The sequence below is a fragment of the Tachyglossus aculeatus genome, chromosome 7, assembly GCF_015852505.1.
Source record: "Tachyglossus aculeatus isolate mTacAcu1 chromosome 7, mTacAcu1.pri, whole genome shotgun sequence".
In the NCBI taxonomy this organism is placed as follows: Eukaryota; Metazoa; Chordata; class Mammalia; order Monotremata; family Tachyglossidae; genus Tachyglossus; species Tachyglossus aculeatus.
This window is the reverse complement of record NC_052072.1, coordinates 4,872,510-4,895,145: the sequence shown is the minus strand read 5'-3', so window position 1 is coordinate 4,895,145 and position 22,636 is coordinate 4,872,510. Positions and strand designations below refer to the sequence as shown.

Below are 22,636 nucleotides of genomic sequence, written 5' to 3'. Positions count from 1 at the left end.
CAGTTCCCTCATCTGTAAAATGGGGATTAAGACTGTGAGCCCCAAGTGGGACAACCTGATCACCTTGTATCCCCCCAGCGCTTAGAACAGCGCTTAACAAATACCATCATCATCATCATCATTATTATTATTATTACTTAGCAAATACCACAATTATTATTATCATTATTACCTGACAGCCAACTGCAATTTCTCCTACTTAAAATTCCTGTCCCAGTTCTTCTTGTTTGGTGCCTGGTTCGCCTGGAACAAATTTGGCCTCTTCCTCCACGTACAAACTCTAGAAGTACATCTGTGTCAGAGCAATTTTTTCCCCTATTTTTATAAATGGTGTTTTTTAAGCACTTACTATGTGGCAGGCCCCGTACTAAGTGCTGGGGTAGATAGAAGCTAATCCAATTGGACACAGTCCATGTCCCACATGGGCTCACTGTCTTAATTCTTATTTTAAAGATGAGGTCAGTGAGGCGCAGGGAAGTGAAGTGACATGCCCAAGCTCACATAGCAGACAACTGGGATTAGAACCCAGGTCCTTCGGGCTCACGACCGTGCTCTGTCCACGAGGCCACACGGCTTTTCTCTTCTCGGCCTGCTTCCCACTGAAACTCCCCCTTTTCTTCCTCTTCCTCCTCTTTCAATGTCTACATTAAATGTGGGGACTCTCACACTCGACCCCCACCCCCCAATACTCCTCTGGCTCCAGGATTCAGCAACATGGCCTCATAGGCAGAGCCTGGGCCCGGGAGTCAGAAGGACCTGAGTTCTAATCCTGTCTCTGTCACCTGTCTGCTGTGCGACATTGGGCAAGTCTCTTCACTTCTGAGCTCCCGCATCTGCCAAATGGTGATTAAGACTGTGATCCCCACGTGGGACAGGGACTGCGTCCAACCTGATTAGCTTGTATCTACCCCAGTGCTTAGAACAGTGCTTGAAACATAGGCAGCGCTTAACAAATGCCATTGTTATCATTATTAAGAAAGCAATGGGCCTGAAGATCCATTTCCAGGCCCTCAGCTAGGGTTTCCTGTGAACTACTCTGATGTGGCGGTAAGACTGAAGCCAGATGGGGAAGCCTCAGCTCTGGTAATCTGCAGTGAGCAGTGGGGATCCACCAGGGGCCCGCCCAGATAAGCCCAAGATAACACAGAATTGGGGAGGGGGTCTCTTCTCCTTGTCCTCTTTTCTCTTCTCCTCTCTTCTCCTCTTTTCTCTTCTCTTCTCTTCTCTTCTTTTCTCTTCTCTTCTCTTCTCTTCTCTTCTCTTCTCTTCTCTTCTCTCCTCTCCTCTCCTCTCCTCTCCTCTCCTCTCCCCTCCCCTCCCCTCCCCTCCCCTCCCCTCCCCTCCCCTTCCCTCCCCTCCCCTTCCCTTCCCTTCCCTTCCCTCTTCTCCTCTCCTCTCCTCTCCTCTCCTCTCCTCTCCTCTCCTCTCCTCTCCTCTCCTCTCCTCTCCTCTCCTCTCCTCTCCTCTCCTCTCTCTTCTCTCTTCTCTCTTCTCTCTCTTCTCTTCTCTTCTTTCTCTCCTCTCCTCTCCTCTCCTCTCCTCTCCTCTCCTCTCCTCTCCTCTCCTCTCCTCTCCTCTCCTCTCCTCTCCTCTCCTCTCCTCCTCCTTCTCCTTCTCCTTCTCCTTCTCCTCCTCCTCCTCCTCCTCCTCCTCCTCCTCCTCCTCCCCTCTCCCTCTCCCTCCCTCTCTCTCTCCCTCTTCTATTTTCTTTTCTCTTTTCACTCTCTCTCCTCCCCTCCCCTCCCTTCCCCCCTCCCTCTCTCCCTCATTCCTTCCCTTCCTCCTCTCCCGGAAACAAATGGGCTCCGCCCTAGGTACCCTCAATGGGAGAGGGGGAGAATTGGAAGCTCATTAATTCTCATGATTAATAATCCCCATTTTCCATATGAGGAAACTGAGGCCCGGAGAATGAAGCGACTTGCCTGAGGTCACCCAGCAGACGAGTGGTCTTTAGAACCCAGGTCTTTCGGACCCCCAGGCCTATGCTGTCTCCAGTAGGCCACACTGCTTCTCTCCACGGATGAGTATTGCGGAGGCAGGAGAAGGGGAAGGAGATGGAGGAGGAGGTGGCAGAGAGCCGCAGGCTCGAGGCTATTTTTACTCTGGAGTTCTGCCTGTTGGTGTCCAAACCCCCCTCCCCACCTCCGCTCAGGCTCCCCCGCCATCGGCCATCTTTTCCCAGCCTCGCTGCCTCAGGAAGACCAGTATTGGCCCAGGAGACGCAGTGTCCTTTTCTAAGAGAAACCCCAGTGGTCAGCGTCCACCTTTCCGGACTCCCGTTCGGCTTCACCGTGGAGAGCCGACCGGCCACGCCCCAGAATGGAGAGGGTCACACATGCTGAAGCATGAATCATTAAACCCCCAGCCCACTGTTGGGTAGGGACTGTCTCTATATGTTGCCAAATTGTACTTCCCAAGCACTTAGTACAGTGCTCTGCACACAGTAAGCGCTCAATAAATACGATTGATGATGATGATGATGACCCTCCCCCGGCGGACTCATTTGTCTCCGCACCCTCTCTGGGCTCTGCTCCAGAGAAGCAACCGTGGCGTAGTGGCTAGAGCCCAGGCCTGGGAGCAAAGGTCATGGGTTCTAATTCCGGCTCCGCCACTTATCTGCTGTGGGACCTTGGGCAAGTCACTCCACTGCTCTGGGCCTCAGTTCCCTCCTCTGTAAAACGGGGATTAAGACTGCAAGCTCCCTGGGGGATAGGGACTGTGTCCAACCTTATTACCTCGTGCTTACCCCAGTGCTTAGACAGTGCTCGACACATAGTAAGCTCTTAACAAATATTATTATTATTGCTATATTATTATTATTCTCCAAACACAGAGATAATGAAAGGCAGCAGAAGGGGCAAGGCCATTGTCCAAAGTGGTGGCTAATCCAGTCAGGAATAGGGCAGCCCTCCTCTAGCTTGGAAATCAAGCTCACCCTTATAGACTGTGAGCCCGTTGTCCCTTCAAGACTGTGAGCCCATTGTTGGGTAGGGACCATGTTAGACAGGGACTAATCCCACTGATGAACTTGTACTACTCCAGTGCTTAGAACAGCGTGGCTCAGTGGAAAGAGTATGGGCTTTGGAATCAGAGGTCATGGGTTCAAATTCCCGCTTTGCCAATTGTCAGCTGTGTGAGTTTGGGCAAGTCACTTAACCTCTCTGGGCCTCAGTTCCCTCACCTGTAAAATGGGGATTAAGACTGTGAGCCCCACGTGGGACAGCCTGATCACCTTGTATCCCCCATCACTTAGAACAGTGCTTTGCACATAGTAAGCACTTAACAAATACCATTATTATTATTTTTATTATTATTATCCAAAGAAAACCTGTCAGGCCTGGTTTGAACCTGAGAAGACCACGTCCATTCTGCCAAAACCTGGGATAGAGTGAAGGAGCCAAAGGGAGTAGAAATGAAAGGCCTCTTGGAGGAGATGCGATATAATAATAATGATGGCATTTATTAAGCGCTTACTATGTGCAAAACATTGTTCTAAGTGCTGGGGAGGTTACAAGGTGATCAGGTTGTCCCATGCAGGGCTCACAGTCTTAATTCCCATTTTACAGATGAGGTAACTGAGGCCCAGAGAAGTGAAGTGACTTGCCCAAAGTCACCCAGCTGACAATTGGCGGAGCCGGGATTTCAACCCCTGACCTCTGGCTCCACAGCCCATGGTCTTTCCACTGAGCCATGCTGCTTCTCTTGATTTTTAATAAAGCTTTCAAAATGGGGAGAATTGGTTATGAAGAAGGGAAGGGCATTCCAGGCCAGAGGCAGGACATGGGCTAGAGGTCGGCAGCGAGATAGACGAGATGGAGGTACAATGGGGAGGTTGGCATTAGAGGAACGAAGTGCTTCTTCTAGACTGTGAGCCCACTGTCGGGTAGGGACCGTCTCTATATGTTGCCAACTTGTACTTCCCAAGCGCTTAGTACAGTGCTCTGCACACAGTAAGCGCTCAATAAATACGATTGATTGATTGGGCTGGGATGGGCTAGGAAAGCAGCGAGGTGAGATAGGAGAGGGCGAGGGGATGGATGGCTTTAAAACCAATGGTGAGGAGTGTCTGTCTGAAGTGGAGGTGGGTGGGCGACTGCCCCAGGTTCTGAGGAGTGAGGAAATCTGGAGTGATAGTTATTTAGGTAAATGATCTGTGCAGCAGAGTCAAGTGTTCACTGGAGTGGGGAGAGACAGGAGGCAGGGAGGCCAGCAAAGAGGCTGATGCAGTAATCAAGGCAGGATATAAGTGCTTGCTAGTAGTTTGGATGGAGAGGTAAGGTCAGATCTTAGTGGCATTGTGAAGGTTGAACCGACAGGATTTGGTGACATTAAATATAATAATAATAATGATGATGATGGTATTTATTAAGCGCTTACTATATGCAAAGCACTGTTCTAAGCGCTGGGGAGGTCACAAGGTGATCAGGTTGTCCCACGGGGGGCTCACAGTCTTAATCCCCATTTTACAGATGAGGTAACTGAGGCACAGAGAATAATAATCAATCGTATTTATTGAATGCTTACTGTGTGCAGAGCACTGCACTAAGCGCTTGGGAAGTACAAGTTGGCAACATATAGAGACAGTCCCTACCCAACAGTGTGCTCACAGTCTAAAAGGGGGAGACAGAGAACAAAACCAATGATAACAATAATAAAATTATTATTAATTTTATTAACAAAAACAATATTAACAAAAACAATAATAATAATAATGGCATTTATTAAGCTCTTACTATGTGCAAAGCACTGTTCTAAGTGCTGGGGAGGTTACAGGGTGATCAGGTTGTCCCACTGGGGGCTCACAGTTTTAATCCCCATTTTACAGATGAGGTAGGCTGAAGCACGGAGAAGTTAAGCGACTTGCCCAAAGTCACACAACTGACAATTGGCGGAGCCGGGATTTGAACCCATGACAACAACAAACCCTGCCCCGTCTCTTCAGGAATGAATCCCCTCCCTTGTTCCCCCTTGTTTGAAAATGCCAACCCCCTGCTGAACAGCGAGCCCAGGTGGACGGCTGGCACAGAGGCTGCCCAGGCAGTGTTGGGCTGGAGAAGACGGTCCTTCCATCCCCCAAAACAATGGGCCGGAGCAAGGGCAGAGCAGGCCAAGTCTGGAACACCGTCCTGCTGGCTCCGGCTCCTCCTCCTCCTCCTCCGCCTGTCAGAAAACGATCCCGGAACTGCAGAATCCAAAGGTCCAAAGTTCCTGTCTTCCTCAGTCAGTCAGTCAGTCAGTCGTAGTTACTGGGCGCTTACTGTGTGCAGAGCACTGTTCTGAGCACTTGGAAGAGTCCAACAGAACAATGCAACAGACAGATTCCTTCATCATCATCAATCGTATTTATTGAGCGCTTACTATGTGCAGAGCACTGTACTAAGCGCTTGGGAAGTACAAATTGGCAACATATAGAGACAGTCCCTACCCAACAGTGGGCTCACAGTCTAAAAGGGGGAGACAGAGAACAAAAACAAAACCAAACATACTAACAAAATAAAATAAATAGAACAGATATGTACAAGTAAAATAAATAAATAAATAAATAGAGTAATAAATATGTACAAACATATATACATATATACAGGTGCTGTGGGGAAGGGAAGGAGGTAAGAAGGGGGGATGGAGAGGGGGACGAGGGGGAGAGGAAGGAAGGGGCTCAGTCTGGGAAGGCCTCCTGGAGGAGGTGAGCTCTCAATAGGGCCTTGAAGGGAGGAAGAGAGCTAGCTTGGCGGATGGGCAGAGGGATTGGGGGCATTCCAGGCCCGGGGGATGACGTGGGCCGGGGGTCGATGGTGGGACAGGCGAGAACGAGGTACGGTGAGGAGATTAGCGGTGGAGGAGCGGAGGGTGTGGGCTGGGCTGGAGAAGGAGAGAAGGGAGGTGAGGTAGGAGGGGGCGAGGGGATGGAGAGCCTTGAAGCCCAGGGTGAGGAGTTTCTGCCTGATTCCTTGCCCACAATGAGCTTCTAGTCTAGAGGGGACTGTCCATGGCAGTTATACCTTTTACTGATGAGGAAACTAAGGCACAGAGACTGTAAGTTCATGGTGGGCAGGGAGTGTGCCTACCAATTCTGTAGTATGGTAATGATAATAACAATAATTAATACTTTTGGTATTTGTTAAGCGCTTCCTATGTGCAAAGCACTTTTCTAAGCGCTGGGGAGGATACAAGGTGATCAGATTGTCCCATGTGGGGTTCACAGTCTTAATCCCCATTTTATAGATGAGGTAACTGAGGCACAGAGAAATTGACTTGCCCGAAGTCGTACAGCTGACAAGCAGCGGAGCGTGGATTTGAACCCATGACCTCTGACTCCCAAGCCCGTGTTCTTTCCACTGAGCCACGCTGCTTCTCTCTGCTTCTGCTTGTACTCCTCCGAATGCTTAGTACAGTGCCCTGCATACAGTAAGCGCTCAATAATAATAATAATTTGTATTATTCATTCAATTGTATTTATTGAGCGCTTACTGTGTGCAGAGCACTGTACTAAGCACTTGGGAAGAACAAGTTGCAGCATATAGAGACGGTCCCTACCCAACAGCGGGCTCACAGTCTAGAAGGGGGAAGCGTTTACTATATGCCAGGCATCGTTCTAAGTGCTGAGGTAGATAATTGAGTTGGACACGATGCCTGTCCTATGAAGGGCTCATAGTCTTCATCCCCATTTTATAGATGGGGCATCTGAGGCCCAGAGAAGTGAAGTGACTTGCCCAAGGACACAGAGCAGACAAGTGGCGGAGCCTGGATGGGAACCCAGGTCCTTTTGACTCCCAGTCCCATGCTCTATCCATTAGGCCAATCTGCTTCTCTAATAAATACGATCGATCAATTGATTGATTGAAGCGACTTGCCCGGGGTCACACAGCTAGCCGGGATTAGAACCCAGTTCCTCAGACTCCCAGGCCCAAGCTCCTTTCATTAGGCCATGCTGTGTCTCGTCTTGGCTGCATTTTCCCCTCTGCTCCTACTGCAGTGAGTTTGGGCCTCGCTGCTTTGGTAGGTTCTTTTTCTCATTTAAAAGCAATTGGAACATAATTAAAAAAAAAATCTCCCTCGTCTTTATATTCCTCTTGACTGTAAACTCATCTTCTAGACCATATAAGCTCACTGTAGGTAAGGAACGTGTCTACCAACACTGTTATCTTGGACTCTCCCAAACGCTTAGTACAGTGCTGTGCACACAGTAAGTGCTCAATAAATACGATTGGCTGATTGATGGAGTTTCGGATAAAGAAGTGGTGTAGCCTAGTGGATATAGAGCCAGGGCTTGGGAATCAGAGGACTTGGGTTCTAATTCCAGCTCTGCCGCTTGTCTGCCGGGTGAAGTCAGACCAGTGAGTTCTCTATTCCGGGCCCCAATTTCCTCATCTGTAAAATGGGGATTCATTCATTCATTCATTCATTCATATTTATTGAGCGCTTACTGTATGCAGAGCACTGTACTAAGCGCTTGGGAAGTACAAGTTGGCAACATATAGAGACGGTCCCTACCCAACAGCAGGCTCACAGTCTAGAAGGGAGAGACAGACAACAAAACAAAACATATTAACAAAATAAAATAAATAGAATAAATATGTACAAATAAAATAGAGTAATAAATACGTACAAACATATATACATATATACAGGTGCTGTGGGGAGGGGAAGGAGGTAAGGCCTGGGGGATGGGGAGGGGGAAGAGGGGGAGAGGAAGGAGGGGACTCAGTGTGGGAAGGCCTCCTGGAGGAGGTGAGCTCTCAGTAGGGCCTTGAAGGGAGGAAGAGAGCTAGCTTGGCGGATGTGTGGAAGGAGGGCATTCCGGGCTAGGCGGAGGACGTGGGCTGGGGGTTGATGGCGGGACAGGTGAGAACGAGGCACAGTGAGGAGATTAGCGACAGAGGAGCGGAGGGTGCGGGCTGCGATGGAGAAGGACAGAAGGGAGGTGAGGTAGGAGGGGGCCAGGGGATGGACAGCCTTGAAGCCGAGGGTGAGGAGTTTTTGCCTGATGCATAGGTTGATTGGTAGCCACTGGAGAATTTTGAGGAGGGGAGAAACATGCCCAGAGCGTTTTTGCACAAAGATGATCCGGGAAGCAGAGTGAAGTATGGATTGAAGTGGGGAGAGACAGGAGGATGGGAGATCGGAGAGGAGGCTGAGGCAGTAATCCAGGCGGGATAGGATGAGAGATTGAACGAGCAGGGTAGCGGTTTGGATGGAGATGAAAGGGCGGATCTTGGCGATGTTGCGGAGGTGAGACTGGCAGGTTTTGGTGGCAGATTGGATATGAGAGGTGAACGAGAGAGCAGAGTCGAGGATGACACCAAGGTTGCGGACTTGTGAGACGGGAAGGATGGTAGTGCCGTCCACAGTGATGGGAAAGTCAGGGAGAGGGCAGGGTTTGGGAGGGAAGATAAAGAGTTCAGTCTTGGACGTTTTGAGTCTCGGGGGGTTGCATAACTACCTGCTCTCCCTCCTTCTTAGACTGGTTATCCCGTGTGGGACAGGGACTGGGATCTGGTATCTACCCCAGTGCTTAGCACATAGTAATCACTTAACGAGCACCACAATAACAGTTACTACTGAAGCAAAGAGAATTGTCTCCTAGGGGCTAATAGCAGTGTTTTAAGACCCACTATTTTATATAGGGGTAACCTCTCTAGAACAAGGATACTGTCTATGCTCAGAACCTCATTACAGCAAGAAGAAACAAAGACGCTACTGTAATATGGAACGTAATATAATATATGGACACCACAGGCACGAGTTATAATAAGCTTTTTTGGGAATTGTATAAACTCTAATTATGCCAAGGTTTCATCTGTATTTATAGAGGCCTTTTATTCGAGGAGTGCTAAGCACTCTGGAGATATCAGTAGTTGTACCAATATTTATTGAGTGCCACCTGCTTACTGTACTAAGTGCTTGAGGAAGCTCCACAGAAGCACAAGGCCTGTTTGCTCCATAAGCCCCCCCACCATATTCATGAACGGAGTAAGGAGATCGAGCCAGCCCCCACATTTATTTAGGGGAGAAGGAGAGGCAGAGAAGGGAAAGGGTCTCAAACATGTCTCCATGCTGAACAGAGAGCCTGGGACACTAGCTTGATCTTATTTATTGTGTTCCCATGGAGGGGGTCCAGATTGGGCACTTCTTACTTTCAGCCTGGTTTTCCAAGCTAGACCCCCCCCCCCCCAACCACGTACAGAATTACTCCACCTGGAAACCGTCTAATAATAATAATAATAATGGTATTTGTTAAGTGCTTACTATGAGCCAAACACTGTTCTAAATGCTGGGGTTGATACAAGGTAATCAGGTTGCCGCACGTGGAGCTCACAGACTTAATCTCCATTTTACAGATGAGGTAAATGAAGCACAGAGAAGTTAAGTGGCTTGCCCAAGGTCACACAGCAGACAAGTGGAGAAGCTGGGATTCATTCATTTATTCAGTCGTATTTATTGAGCGCTTACTCTGTGCAGAGCACTCTACTAAGCGCTTGGAAAGTGAAATTCGGCATCAAATAGACAATCCCTGCCCACAACGGGCTCACAGTCCGATGTCCACTGACTCCCAAGTCTGGGCTCGAAACAGTGTGGCATAGTGGAGAGACTTCGGTTCTAATCCTGTCTCTGCCTCTTGCCTGCTGTGTGAGCTTGGGTAAGTCACTTCACTTCTCTGAGCCTCAGTGTCCTCAACTGTGAAGTGGGGAGTCAGTGCCCATTTTCCCTCTTCCTTAGTCTGTGAGCCCCATGTGGGATAGGGACTGGGACCCATCTGATTAGTTTGTATCTCCCCCAGCGTTTATGTTACTGCCTGACAGATAATAAGCGCTTAACAAATAACAATTAAAAATTCCTTTTCATTCATTTCATATTTAATTTAGAGGAGTAGCCATGGGGGGGATATCTGCGTGATCGGTAATGTGGTCGTCTGGAAGGAGATTCCAAAGAAAAGAAAATTTGCCACCCTGACAAATCCCTGGCTCAGTGGAAAGAGCACGGGCTTGGGAGTCAGAGGTCATGGGTTCTAATCCTTGCTCCGCCACATCTCAATCAATCGTATTTCAATCAATCGTATTTGAATCAGTGTCTGCTGTGTGACCTTGGGCAAGTCACTTAACTTCTCTGAGCCTTAGTTACCTCACCTGTAAAATGAGGATGAAGACTGTGAGCCCCACGTGGGACAACATGATCGCCTTGTATCCCCCCCAGTGCCTAGAACAGTGCTTGGCACATAGTAAGTGCTTAACAAATGCCATTATTATTATTATTATTATTATTATTATTATTATTATCTGTGATTTGTATCCATGCTATCTGGAATTCTGGGTTTTGCTGGCATCACATGACCCTAAGTCACTGCCCTTCAGAGACTGGAGGAGGAAGGCAGCCGCGGTCCGAAGGCAGGAGGGGTAGACAGAGGTGTCTGGACTTCTCTCCGGAGAAAGCCGAGAGGGGAGGGGACCAAAGCTACACCATGAAGTGGAGAAGCAGCGGCCGTACTTGATAGAGCTGGGGAGTCATCAGGACCTGGGTTCTAATGTGGCTCCCTCTCTTATCTGCCGTGTGACCTTGGGCAAGTCAATTTCTCTGGGCTTCAGTTCCCTCATCTGTAAAATGGGGATTGAGACTGAGCCTCATGTGGGACAGGGACTGTGTCCGATCCGATTTGCTGGAATCTCCCCCAGTGCCTGGCACAGAGTAAGTGCTTAACAAACACCGCAATTATAATAATAATAATAATTACTATTATTTAGTAGAGCGGGGGCGAATGGAGAATCTTGGTCCCTCAAGTCCCCTCACTGTGTAGGGGGAGGATCCCAGCTGACTTCCAGGGCTTCTGGGAGGATTCTTCAGGGAATGCTGCTGGGAAGAAAGAGCAGCCAAAATGGAGCTTTCCAGCAGAGAAAACTCACCTTAAACACCAAGTAGCTACTCAGTCAGTCAGTCGTATTTATTAAGTGCTTCCTATGTGCAGAGCAGTGTACTAAGCACTTGGGAGAGTACAGTAGCAGTGTATCTGTCTTTGTATTGTACTCTCCCAAGAGCATAGTACACGGTTCTGCACACATTAAGCACTTAATTTATTCATTCAACCCTATTTATTGAGCACTAATTGTCTGCAAAGCACTATACTAATGCTTGGAAGAGTACAGTAGAAGAACAAACAAATACATTCCCACCCACAACGAGCTTATAGTCTAGAGGGGGAGACAGACATTAATAGAATTAAATAAATTACAGATGTGGACCTAAGTTCTGTTGGGCTGGGAAGGGGGATGAATAAATGGATCAAGTCAGGGTGACGCAGAAGGGAGTCGAAGAAGAGGAAATTCCTGCTTGTTGTGAGCAGGGAACGTGTTTACTAACTCATGTTGTTATATTGTTCTTTTCCAAGTGCATACTACAGTGCTGCGCACCCAGTAAGCGTCCAGTAAAAACCATTTACTGATTGATCAGCCCCTGGGGGCAGTGAACTAGCCAGAGCGCTTGGGGAGAGGGCAGTGAACATTGTCCCTGCCTTCAAGGGGTTTACGATCTAGTGGATATATATACATATATATATATATATATATATATATATAATATATATAATATATATATATTATATATATATAATGATACTTGTGAAGGGCTTACTACGTGGTAAGCAGTGTGACTCAGTGGCAAGAGCCCGGGCTTTGGAGTCAGAGTTCATGAGTTCTAATACCAGCTCCGCCACTTGTCAGCTGTGTGGCCTTGGGTAAGTCACTTCACTTCTCTGGGCCTCAGTTCCCTCTTCTGAAAAATGGGGATTAAGACTGTGAACCGCACGTGGGGCAACCTGATTACCCTGTATCCCCCCAGCACTTAGAACAGTGCTCGACACATAGTAAGCACTTAACGAATACCATTATAATAATAATTATTATTATTATTAAGGACTGTGCTAAGCACTGATAGATACAAGATAATCAAGTCTGGTGCAGTTCGCGTCCATCCCAGTCTAAGTAGGAGGAAGTATGATGTAATCTCCATGTGATAGATGAGATCACCGAGGCCCAGAGAAGCTAAGTGATTTGCCCAAGGTCACACAGCCAACTAGAGGAAGATTTGGGATTAGAAGAAGCCAGGTCCTCTGGCTCCCAGCCCTGGGCTTTACCCATTAGGATGGGGAGGGTGTGCTCTCAGGCACTGAAGCTCCTTAGAGGCACAGATCAGATGCCACCCCCCAGGAGTTGAATAAAGCCTATTTATTGAGTGCTTACGGTGTGCAGAGCTCTGTACGAAGTGCTTGGGAGAGGGAAATACAACAATAAATAGACACATTCCCTGCCCAAGTGGAACTTATTCTCTAGAACGACCCAAGAGGAGGAGGCTTGCGCGAACCCCTCACTCACAACTAAGGGTGAAGCCCATCAGCCCAGGCAGGAACCGTGTGGGACGATCTTTTCTTTCCTGAACTCTTCTCCCACTCCCTCCTGCGTCACCCTGACTTGCTCCCTCTGTTCTTCGCCGTTCCCAGCCCCACAGCATTTACGTATCTATCTGTAATTTTTCGAAAATTGTATTAATGTCTGTCTCCCTGCCTGTAGACTGCAAGCTTGTTGTGGGCAGGGAATGACACTATTTACTGTTGAATTGTAGTCTCATAAGTGCTTAGTACAGTGCTCTGAACAGAGTAAGTGCTCAATAAATAAGACTGAATGAGTTCATTCATTCATTCATTCATTCAATCGTATTTATTGAGCACTTACTGTGTGCAGAGCACTGTACTAAGCGCTTGGAAAGTACAAGTTGGCAACATATAGAGATGGTCCCTATCCAACAGTGGGCTCACAGTCTAGAGGGGGGAGACAGACAACAAAACAAAACATGTGGATAGGTGTCAAGTCATCAGAATAAATAGAAATAAAGCTAGATGCACATCATTAACAAAATAAATAGAATAAATAGAATGAGTGAAAGAATGTTCCGAAGATGTTTCGGTTCCCTTCCCCCACAGAGCTGGTCGGTCTGCTATTTGCAGGGAGGAAGACATGGATTCCAAATCACTTCCACGTCACTTCTCTTCTAGACTGTGAGCCCACTTTTGGGTAGGGACCGTCTCTGTATGTTGCCAACTTGTACTTCCCAAGCGCTTAGTACAGTGCTCTGCACACAGTAAGCGCTCAATAAATACGATTGATTGATTGATTGATTGATTCTCAGACCACGGGCTAACACTGAGAAGCAGCTTGGCCTAGTAGAAAGATCCCAGGCCTGGGAATCGGAAGAACCTGGGTTCTAATCCCGGCTCTGCCACATGTCTGCTGTGTGACCTTGGCGCAAGTCACTTTACTTCCCTGGGCCTCAGTTACCTCATCTGGAAAATGGGGATTAAAACTGTGGGCCCCAAGTGGGACAGGGACTGTTTCCAACCCATTTACCTTGTACCCCAGTACTTAATGCAGTGCCTGGCATATAGTAAGTGCTTAACCACAGTTATTATTATCATTATAGTGCTTGACACGGTATGAATGTCTAACAAATACCATCCTCCCCACCCCAAATGCAATGGGGAAGCAACACGGTATAATGGATAGAGCATAGGCCTGGGAATCAGAAGGTCGTGGGTTCTAATCCTGGCTCCGCCACTTGTGTGCTGTGTTGCCTTGGACAAGTTACTTAACCTCTCTGTGCCTCAGGTACTTCATCTGTAAAATGGGGATTAAGACTGGGAGCCCTGAATGGGACAGGGACTGTGTCCAACTGATTTGCTTGTATCCACCCCAGTGCTTAGTACAGTGCCTGGCGCAAAGTAAGGGCTTAACAAATACCATCAACATCATCATCGTTATTATTATTATTATCACCCTCTGGGCTTACCTCGATGCTGTTTTTCATAAATCTGAACAGCATCCTGTTGAGCTGGTGAGAATAGGGCTAGGCAAATATTTCTTCTTGTCCACACCCCACTTTTCCTCCCTCCCTCCTTCCCTTCCCAGACCAGCCTTCAGCTAATCTCATCACCATCCATGACCGGCACACACGTTTGAAGCGACTCTCCCCACCTCCAGGAGGCTTCGCTGAGTAGCCCGGGCCGTTCAGGCTTCATAATAATTATCATGATCGTTAATGATAACGCCTCTTAATAAGTGTTATTACCTTTAATAATTGTTATATTTAATAATTACCCCTAATACTTGATTATTATACTTAATGATAATAATTAGCACATGGGAACTAGTCGAAGCATTTTATTTCCTTCAGAAGAGCAATGTGAATGGGTCTCGCCGTCATCATCCGTCAGCTCCCCACACCCATCGGCTTTCCCGAAGGAAAGAGAAGGCGCTGCCTCCCCACGACCCTCCTTTCCTTCCCTTCCTCCCTCCGTCCATCCGTCTGGCCTAATGGATAGAGCACGGGCTTGGTTTGGCTTGGGAGTCAGAAGGTCATGAGTTCTAATCCTAGCTCTGCTGTGTGACCTTGAGCAAGCCACTTCACTTCCCTGGGCCTCAGTGACCTCATCTGGAAAACGGGGATGGAGACTGTGAGCCCCACGTGGGACAAGGACTGTGTCCAACCCGATTTGCTTGAATCCACCCCAGTACTTAGTACAATGCCTGGCATAAAGTCAGCACTTACCAAAAGCCATAATTATTATTATTATTAGGAGTAGTATTATTAGGCGTCAGCTTGGCGTGGGCTGGCTGAGGGATAAATGGGCTGGGACATTTAGACGTCACCACAGAAAGGTCACATTTAGTCAGTCATATTTATTGAACACTTACCATGTGTGGAGAAGCAGCCTGGCTTAGTGGATAGAGCGCAGCCCTGGGAGTCGGAAGATTGTGGGCTCTAATCCTGGCTCTGCCACTTGTCTTCTGTGTGACTTTGGACAAGTCACTATTCTTCTCTGGGCCTCGGTTATCTCATCTGTCAAATGGGGTTGAGACCACAGTAAGCACTCAGTAAATACGATTGAATGAATGAATGAATGAATGGTACCCAAAAGTCCGGTGTGGTTACGAGAAGAAGAAAGGTAATTCACCCCATAGCTTTTATTACAGATCTGTTTGACTCATTGAATATGTTGCCAGCTTGTACTTCCCAAGCGCTTAGTACAGTGCTCTGCACACAGTAAGCGCTCAATAAATACGATTGAATGAATGAATGGGACGGGGCTGTGTCCAACTCGATTTGCTTATATCCACCCAAGTGCTCAGTAAAGTGCCTGGCACATAGTAAGTACTTAACAAATACCATTATTATATACAGAGCACTGTACTAAGAGTTTGGGACTGTGAGCCCGTTGTTGGCTAGGGACTGTCTCTATATGTTGCCAACTTGTACTTCCCAAGTGCTTAGTACAGTGCTCTGCACACCATAAGCGCTCAATAAATACAATTGAATGAATGAGTGAGTGGGGGAGGACAATATAACAATAAACAGACATATTCTCTGTTTACAAAGCCAAGGCTTTCTCCCTGTCTCCCCCAACCCTCCACGCCATCCTTTCCTTCCTCCCTCTTCTGTCCTCACCCCCAAACATGCCATCCTTTCCTCCCTTTCTCTCCTGCCTCCCCATTCCATCCTTCCCTTCCACCCTCTCTCCTCTACCTCTTCTTGAGAAGCAGAATGACCTGTTTCTCCGGTAATATTTTATTGAGTGTTTACTGGATGCAGAGCAATGAACTAAGCACTTGGGAGAGAATAGTACAATGGATTGGGCAGGCACGATCCTTGCCCACAAGGAGCTTAAGGTCTGAGAGGGCTGTATTTTTCCCCTTTCTCTCAAAATGAGGGGCCCCAATATTATTTTTATTATTAACACTAATGGCAGCAACACTAATTAGCCATATGGTATTTACTGAGTGCATACCAGGAGCCAAGCATTGCCAAGCGCCAGGGTAGGTATGTGGTAATCAGATCGGACTCAGCCCATGCCCCACACGGGCTCACGGTCTGAGGGTTGGGGAGAGCGGGGATGTTCTTCCCGTTTGATAGATGAGGAAACTGAGGCTAAGAAAGGTTGGCCCAAGGTCACCCGGCAGGCCTGTGGCAGAGCTGGGACCAGATGGCGGGCTTTCTGATTCCTAGTAGTTGTTGTTTCTATAATGAAGGTGTTTGTTAAGCACTCGCTGCGTATCAAGCACTGTTCTAACCTCTGGGTTAATCAGGTTGGACCCAGTCCCTGTGCTGCTTGGAGTTCGCAGTCTAAGAAGGAGGGAGGACAGGAATTTTAGTTTTGTACAGTTAGTGTCGGGTCTTGCTTCTGTCCCGGCTCATTCTATCGCATGATAGAAATGTGCTTCACTTCTCAGCGAGGGTGGCCTTGATGGTTGGCTGCGCCTGCAGGCCTCAGAGTTGGAAATGCTTTTGTGGCTTACTTCTGGTGGAGTGAGAGGAAATGACAGCACAAGCAGCGGCTTCTTGGCCTGGCACCTGGGAATCAGAAGGACCTGGGTTCTAATCCCGGCTCCACTGCTGTGTGACCTTGGACAGGTCACTTCACTTCCCTGGGCCTCAGTTCCCTCACCTGGAAAATGGGGATGAAGAACGCGAGCCCCATTAATTAATGTTGGTATTTCTTGAGCGCTTACTACGTGCCGAGCACTGTTCTAAGCTCTGGGGGAGATATAAGGTCATCAGGTTGTCCCGCGTAGGGCTCACAGTCTTCATCCCCATTTTACAGATGAGGGAACTGAGGCACAGAGAAGTGAAGTGACTTGCCCAAGGTCACAGAGCTGACAAGTGGCAAAGCCAGGATTAGAACCCATGACCTCTGACTCCCAAGCCCGGGCTCTTTCCACTGAGCCATGCTCCTTCTCTAGTCCCATGTGGGTTACGGGACTGCGTCCAACCTAATTAATTTGTTTCTACCGTAGTGCTTAGAACAGTACCTGGCCCATAGTAAGCACTTAACAAATGTCATTTAAAAAAACGAGCTTACAACATTAAACATTCTCTAGTGATTTGAACAGAGCTAAAGTGCTTACACTTTGATACAAAGCAATGAAACATTTTTTTAACAAAACAAAAAAAAAACCTCCAACCAAAACCAATTCTCAGCCACCCCTTTCCTATCTTAGCAGTTGCCTTGGTAAAAATTCAACCCCAGGCAGCCTTGGCCTTCCAGCGTCAGAGGCTCAGAACAACTTTGGAACAGTTATCGCTGGAAGAGCTCTGGGAGCCAAGACAGGGAAAAGCAATAAAAGGTTTCCGGGCTTTTCCGTGCGGACCCCAGGGTGACTCCAAAAGCAGAAGGCACCCCCACTCCCGTACCCCACCCTGCCGTTGCTGCGGCTGTGGACTAAGCAGCATGGCTCAGTGGAAAGAGCACGGGCTTTGGAGTCAGAGGCCGTGGGTTCAAATCCCGGCTCCACCGTTTGTCAGCTGTGTGACTTTGGGCAAGTCACTTCACTTCTCTGGGCCTCAGTTCCCTCATCTGGAAAATGGGGATGAAGACTGTGAGCCCCTTGTGGGACAACCTGATTACCTTGTATCTACCCCAGCGCTTAGAACAGTGCTTTGCACATAGTAAGCGCTTAACAAATACCAACGTTATTATTATTATTATTAAGCCCTCCTCTCTTCCTCTCCCACTCCCTTCTGTGCTGCCCTGACTTGCTTGCTCCCCGCATTCCCCCCTCCCAGCCCCACACCACTTATGTCCAGATCTTTCATTTTATTTCTGTTAATGTCTGTCTCCCTCTCTGTACTTAGCTCATCGTGGGCAGGGAATGCACCTGTTATATTGTTATGTTGTACTCTCCCAAGCGCTTAGCACAGTGCACACAGGAACCGCTCAATAAGTACGACTGACTGACTGACTGCAGAATTTCATTGCGTCCTCTCTACTTTCAGGCTGCCTCCCACCCCTACCGTCCCCCTCCCCTGAAAATAGCAATTCTGATGGGCTGGGGAGGGCGTCAGGGGTTCCCCCCCACACTCCCCAAGTACCCCTCGGCTTCATTTCAACCTCGCCACTGCTTCCGGCCCAGCCCGGCAACTGGCCGGAATTTCTCCAGGGGCTGGGCTGCCACATCCTGATGGGTCTTCTAGAATGTGAGCCCGTTGTTGGGTAGGGACTTTCTCTATATGTTGCCGACTTGTACTTCCCAAGCGCTTAGTATGGTGCTCTGCACATAGTAAGTGCTCAATAAATACGAATGAATGAATGAAAGAAGCCCTGCTTCCCATAAGGCCCGTGTGTCCAGGAGGTATCTTAATGTACACCCTCTGTGTGCACAGATGGCCGACTATCGTAGTCCCTGTCGTCACTTCCACCATCCGCCGTCCCCTATCTACCACGGACCCTCAGTAATGTGATTTCTCTCTCTCTTCTCTCTCCTCTCTCTCTTTTCTCTCTCTCTACCTCCCTCCCTCCATTCCACCCCTCTCCCTCTCTTTCTCTCTCCCTCCCACTCTCCTTTCTCATCTTTCTCCTCTCTTCTCTCTTTCTCTCCCTCTCTCTTCTCTCTCCCCTCCTTCAATCCCCCCCTGCCTTTTTCTCTTCTCGCTCTCTCTCTCTCCCTCTCTGTTTTCTCACCGCCTTCTGGCACAGGTTTGATGATCCCCGTCTTCTGTGTGGTGGAGCAGCTGGACGGTGCCCTTGAATACGACAGTCGTGAAGAGCACGCGGAGTTTGTGTTGGTGCGCAAAGACGTCCTCTTCAGCCAACTGGTGGAGACGGCTCTCCTGGCCCTGGGCTATTCCCACAGCTCGGCCGCTCAGGCGCAAGGTAGACCCTCGACACCCCTGCCTCGATCCCCCAATCCCAACCCCACCGGGGATTGCTTCTCCCCAAAAACATTTGTATATTGTCAGCTTTCCTTTCCTCTCTCAAACCCCGCAAAGGGTGATATTTCAGTGGTGGCAGTTTCCTGTTTTTTCTGTTGGCTGTGATGGAGTGAGAGGGTTCCAGCCAAAGTTTCACTGTTCCGGGGAGTGAGAGTGGTCTCGTGTAGAGGGCGAGGGTCCCAGTTCTAGTCCTGGCCTGCTGAGGTGCCTCAAGCAAGTTGCTCACCCTCTCTGGGCCTAAGTTTCCTCATGTGTGAAACGGGGTGATGAACGCCTGGGTGTCCTGATCGCAGAGTGATGGCACTCTGTTCTAATAGAACTAATTAGTTCTATTAGTTAGTTCTAATAGAACTAAGTGATGCACATGTGTGTGGGAAAATGCGTACCGAAAGGATTCGTGAAAGTTGGGCCGACTAGAAAATTCCCTGCATTTCCAGGTTCCTGTGGGATCCTCTTGGAACTTTTCCATTTTGGCTGCAAGTGTCCTCAAATGGTCGTTTCTAGGGTGGATGGCCCTTCCCTAATGGCTTTGGGGAAACATTATTGGGCTTTTGACAGGAGAGGGAAACCTCTTCTTTGGGGTTTGGGGGTCCACTGAAGCCCCTGGCATGTCCTTCCCCATCCCCCCAGCCCACCGTCTTTTAGAATGATTCTGTAGCTTGGTCGAATTGCCCCTTTGCAAGAAAAACGTCTTTTGGCTTTCTGATCATTTCACTTGGCTTCATCGCTTGCTAAATTCCCATTCCACCCCGCAGAGCTCTTTGTGTTGCTGTTTGACTTTGCCGGGTTGTGTGGTTGTTCTCTGTGCCGAACAGTAATGAACAAAAACCAAAAAACAAAAACCCAAAATCTTGTGGGGAAAGCTGAAAGAGAATCCGTCTTTTTGGTGGGATCTTCCATAAATATTAGCAGAAGCTCTTCACGGCCCCCCTCTGCCTCCTCCAGGATTCAGACTTTTTCACTTTCACTTTTAATCGTATTCATTCATTCATTCAATCGTATTTATTAAGCACTTACTGTGTGCAGAGCACTGGACTAAGCGCTTGGGAAGTACAAATTGGCAACATATAGAGACGGTCCCTACCCAACAGCGGGCTCACAGTCTAGAAGGGGGACAGACAACAAAACAAAACATATTAACGAAATAAAATAAATAGAATAAATATGTACAAATAAAATAAATAAATAGAGTAATAAATAAGTACAAATGCCATTGGCGTTTGTACAGACGCCAGTGGCACCAAGAGGAAAAGTGGAACTTTCATTGGGATGGGAGTAGCATTTCTGATAGTCAGTGAATCTTATTTTTTGAGTGCTTACTGTGTGCTGAGCACTGTACTAAGTGCTTGGGAGAGTATAACAGACACATTCCCTGCCCACAATGAGCTTACAGGCTAGAGGGATAATTTCTAGATAATTGTTCCTTAAGAGTTGTAGAGTCCTCAATCTATTCAGAGAGCTGTGCGTTCATTCATTCACTCGTATTTATTGAGCGCTTCTTGTGTAGGAAGCACTGCACTAAGTGTTTGGGAGAGTACAAAATAACAATAAACAGACACATTCCATGCCCACATAGAGCTTGCGGTCTTGCAAGCACCTAAGGAACAAAGCCTAGCCTAGTCTTCCTGTGAGCTCCTGCATCCTTGTTATTCGTACTTGGCTTGGCGATGGGAAGACTTGTGAGAAATGAAGTTTTGTGATGACACTACTGAGCAAAGTGACAAGAGTTAAACACTTAATTAGTCAATCATGTTTATTGGGTGCTTACTGTGTGCAGAACACTGCACTCAGCGCCTGGAAGAGTACAGTATAACCGAGTTGGTAGACACATTCCCTGCCCACAAGGACCTTACAGTCTAGAAGGGGAGATGTACATCGATATAGATAAATATGTTACAGATGTGCACATTAGTGCTGTGGGGGTGAGGTTGGGGTGAATAAAGAGTGGATATTCAAGAGCAAGGGTGACACAGAAGAGAGAGAGAGAAGAGGCAATGAGGATTTAGTTGGGGAAGGCCTCTTGGAGTATATGAAATTTTAATAAGGCTTTGAAAGGGTGGAGAGTGTGTCGGATATTTAGCGCAAGGGAGTTCCAGGCCAGAGGCAGGAAGTGTGAGATAGACAAGATCGAGGTGTAGTGAGTAGGTTGGCATAAGAGGAATGAGATGAGCCTACTGGATTGCAGTAAGAAATGAACGAGGTAAGATAGGAGGGGGAAAAGGGTTTGAGGGCTTTAAAGCCAATGATGAGAAGTTTCTGTTTGATGCAGAGGTGGATTGGCAATGACCGGAGGTTCTTGAAGAATGGGGAAACATGGGCTGAAGGCTTTTGTAGAAAAATGATCCTGGTGGCAGAGTGAAGTATGGACTGTAGTGGAAAGAGACAGGAAGCAGGGAGGTTGTCAAGGAAGCTGATCAAGGTGGGATAGGATAAGTGCTTGAATTAACATGGTTGCAGGTTGGATGGAGAGGGCAGGGTGAATTTTAGCGATGTTGTGAAGGTAGAACTGACAGGATTTGGTGACAGTGAATGAGAGAAAGGAGTCAAGGAAAATGCCAAGGTGAGGGGCTTGTGAGGTGGAGGATAGTGGTGCTGTCTATATTGATGGGAATGTCAGGGAGTGGACAGAGTTTGCGTGGGAAGATGAAGAGTTCTGCTTCCAACATGTTAATTTTGAGGTGTTAGTGGGACATCCAAGTAGAGATGTCCTGAAGGAAGGAGGAAATGTGAGACTGCAGAGAGGGAGAGAGATCAGGGCTGGAGGTGTAGATTTGGGAATCTTCTGCATAGAGGTGGTAATTGAAGCCTTGGGAATGAATGAGTTCTCCCCAGGGGTGGGTGTAGATGGAGCATAGAAGGAGACCTAGAACTGAGGCTTGAGGGACCCCCACAGTTAATGCATTTGGGGGCAGCGATAGAGACCAAGAATGAGCGTCCAGAGGAAACCAGGAGAGGACAGTGTCAGTGAGGCGAAAGTTGGATCATGTTTCGAGGAGAAGGGGGTGGTTGACAGTGTCAAAGGCAACTGAGTGGTTGAGGAGGATTAGAATGGAGTAGAGGCCATTGGATTTGGCAAAAAGGAGATCATCGGAGACCTTGAGAGGGTGGTTTCTGTGGAGTGAAGGGGAGGATGGAAGCCAGATTGGAGAGCGTCGAGGAGAGAGAATGGAGGCAGCGGGTGTAGACAACTTGCCCAAAGAGTTTGGGGAGGAATGGTAGGAGGGAGATGGGGTGATGACTGGACTAAGTCCTAGGGTCGAGGAAGGCTTTTTTTTTAGGGTAGCTGAGACATGGGAATGTCCGAAAGCTGTGGGGACGAAGCCATTGAATGGCAGTCATGGAGGAAGGAAGGGGATAAGCATTTTGATAAGGTGCGAAGAAATGGAATCAGAAAGGTGGATTTTGAGAGAGGGTGGGAGATTACTTCTTGAGATAAAAATAATAATAATTATGGCACTTGTTAAACTCTTACTATGTACCAGGCACTGTTCTAAGGGCTGGGGTAGATACAAGGTAATCGGGTTGGACACAGTCCATGTCCCACATAGGGCTCATGGTCTTAATGCCCATTTTACAGATGAGGGAACTGAGGCAGAGAGAAGTTAAGTGACTTGCCTATGGTCACACAGGAGACACGTGGTGGAGCCAGGATTAGAATCCATGACCTTCTGACTCCCTGGACTTTGCTAATAAGGGAATAAGGGAAGCAGCATGGCTCAGTGGAAAGAGCACGGGCTTTGGAGTCTGAGGTCATGGGTTCAAATCCTGCTCCGCCAATTGTCAGCTGTGTGACTTTGGACAAGTCACTTAACTTCTCTGTGCCTCAGTTACCTCATCTGGAAAATGGGGATTAAGATTGTGAGCCCCAAGTGGGACAACCTAATTGCCTTGT

The 22,636-nt window shown here is 48.0% G+C and overlaps 1 protein-coding gene across 2 annotated transcripts in view; it reads left to right on the top strand.

Moving 5' to 3' along the window:
* Window positions 1–22,636, top strand: part of SATB2 (SATB homeobox 2) — a 246,362-nt gene that overhangs the window by 36,910 nt on the left and 186,816 nt on the right. For both annotated transcript variants that reach the window (XR_005451860.1, XM_038749731.1), the window contains one exon: window positions 18,509–18,685. Coding sequence is in view for 1 of the 2 variants with exons in the window: in XM_038749731.1 (XP_038605659.1) it covers window positions 18,509–18,685 (177 nt within the window). In the remaining variant the exon portion in view is untranslated. The remainder of the gene's footprint in view (window positions 1–18,508; window positions 18,686–22,636) is intronic.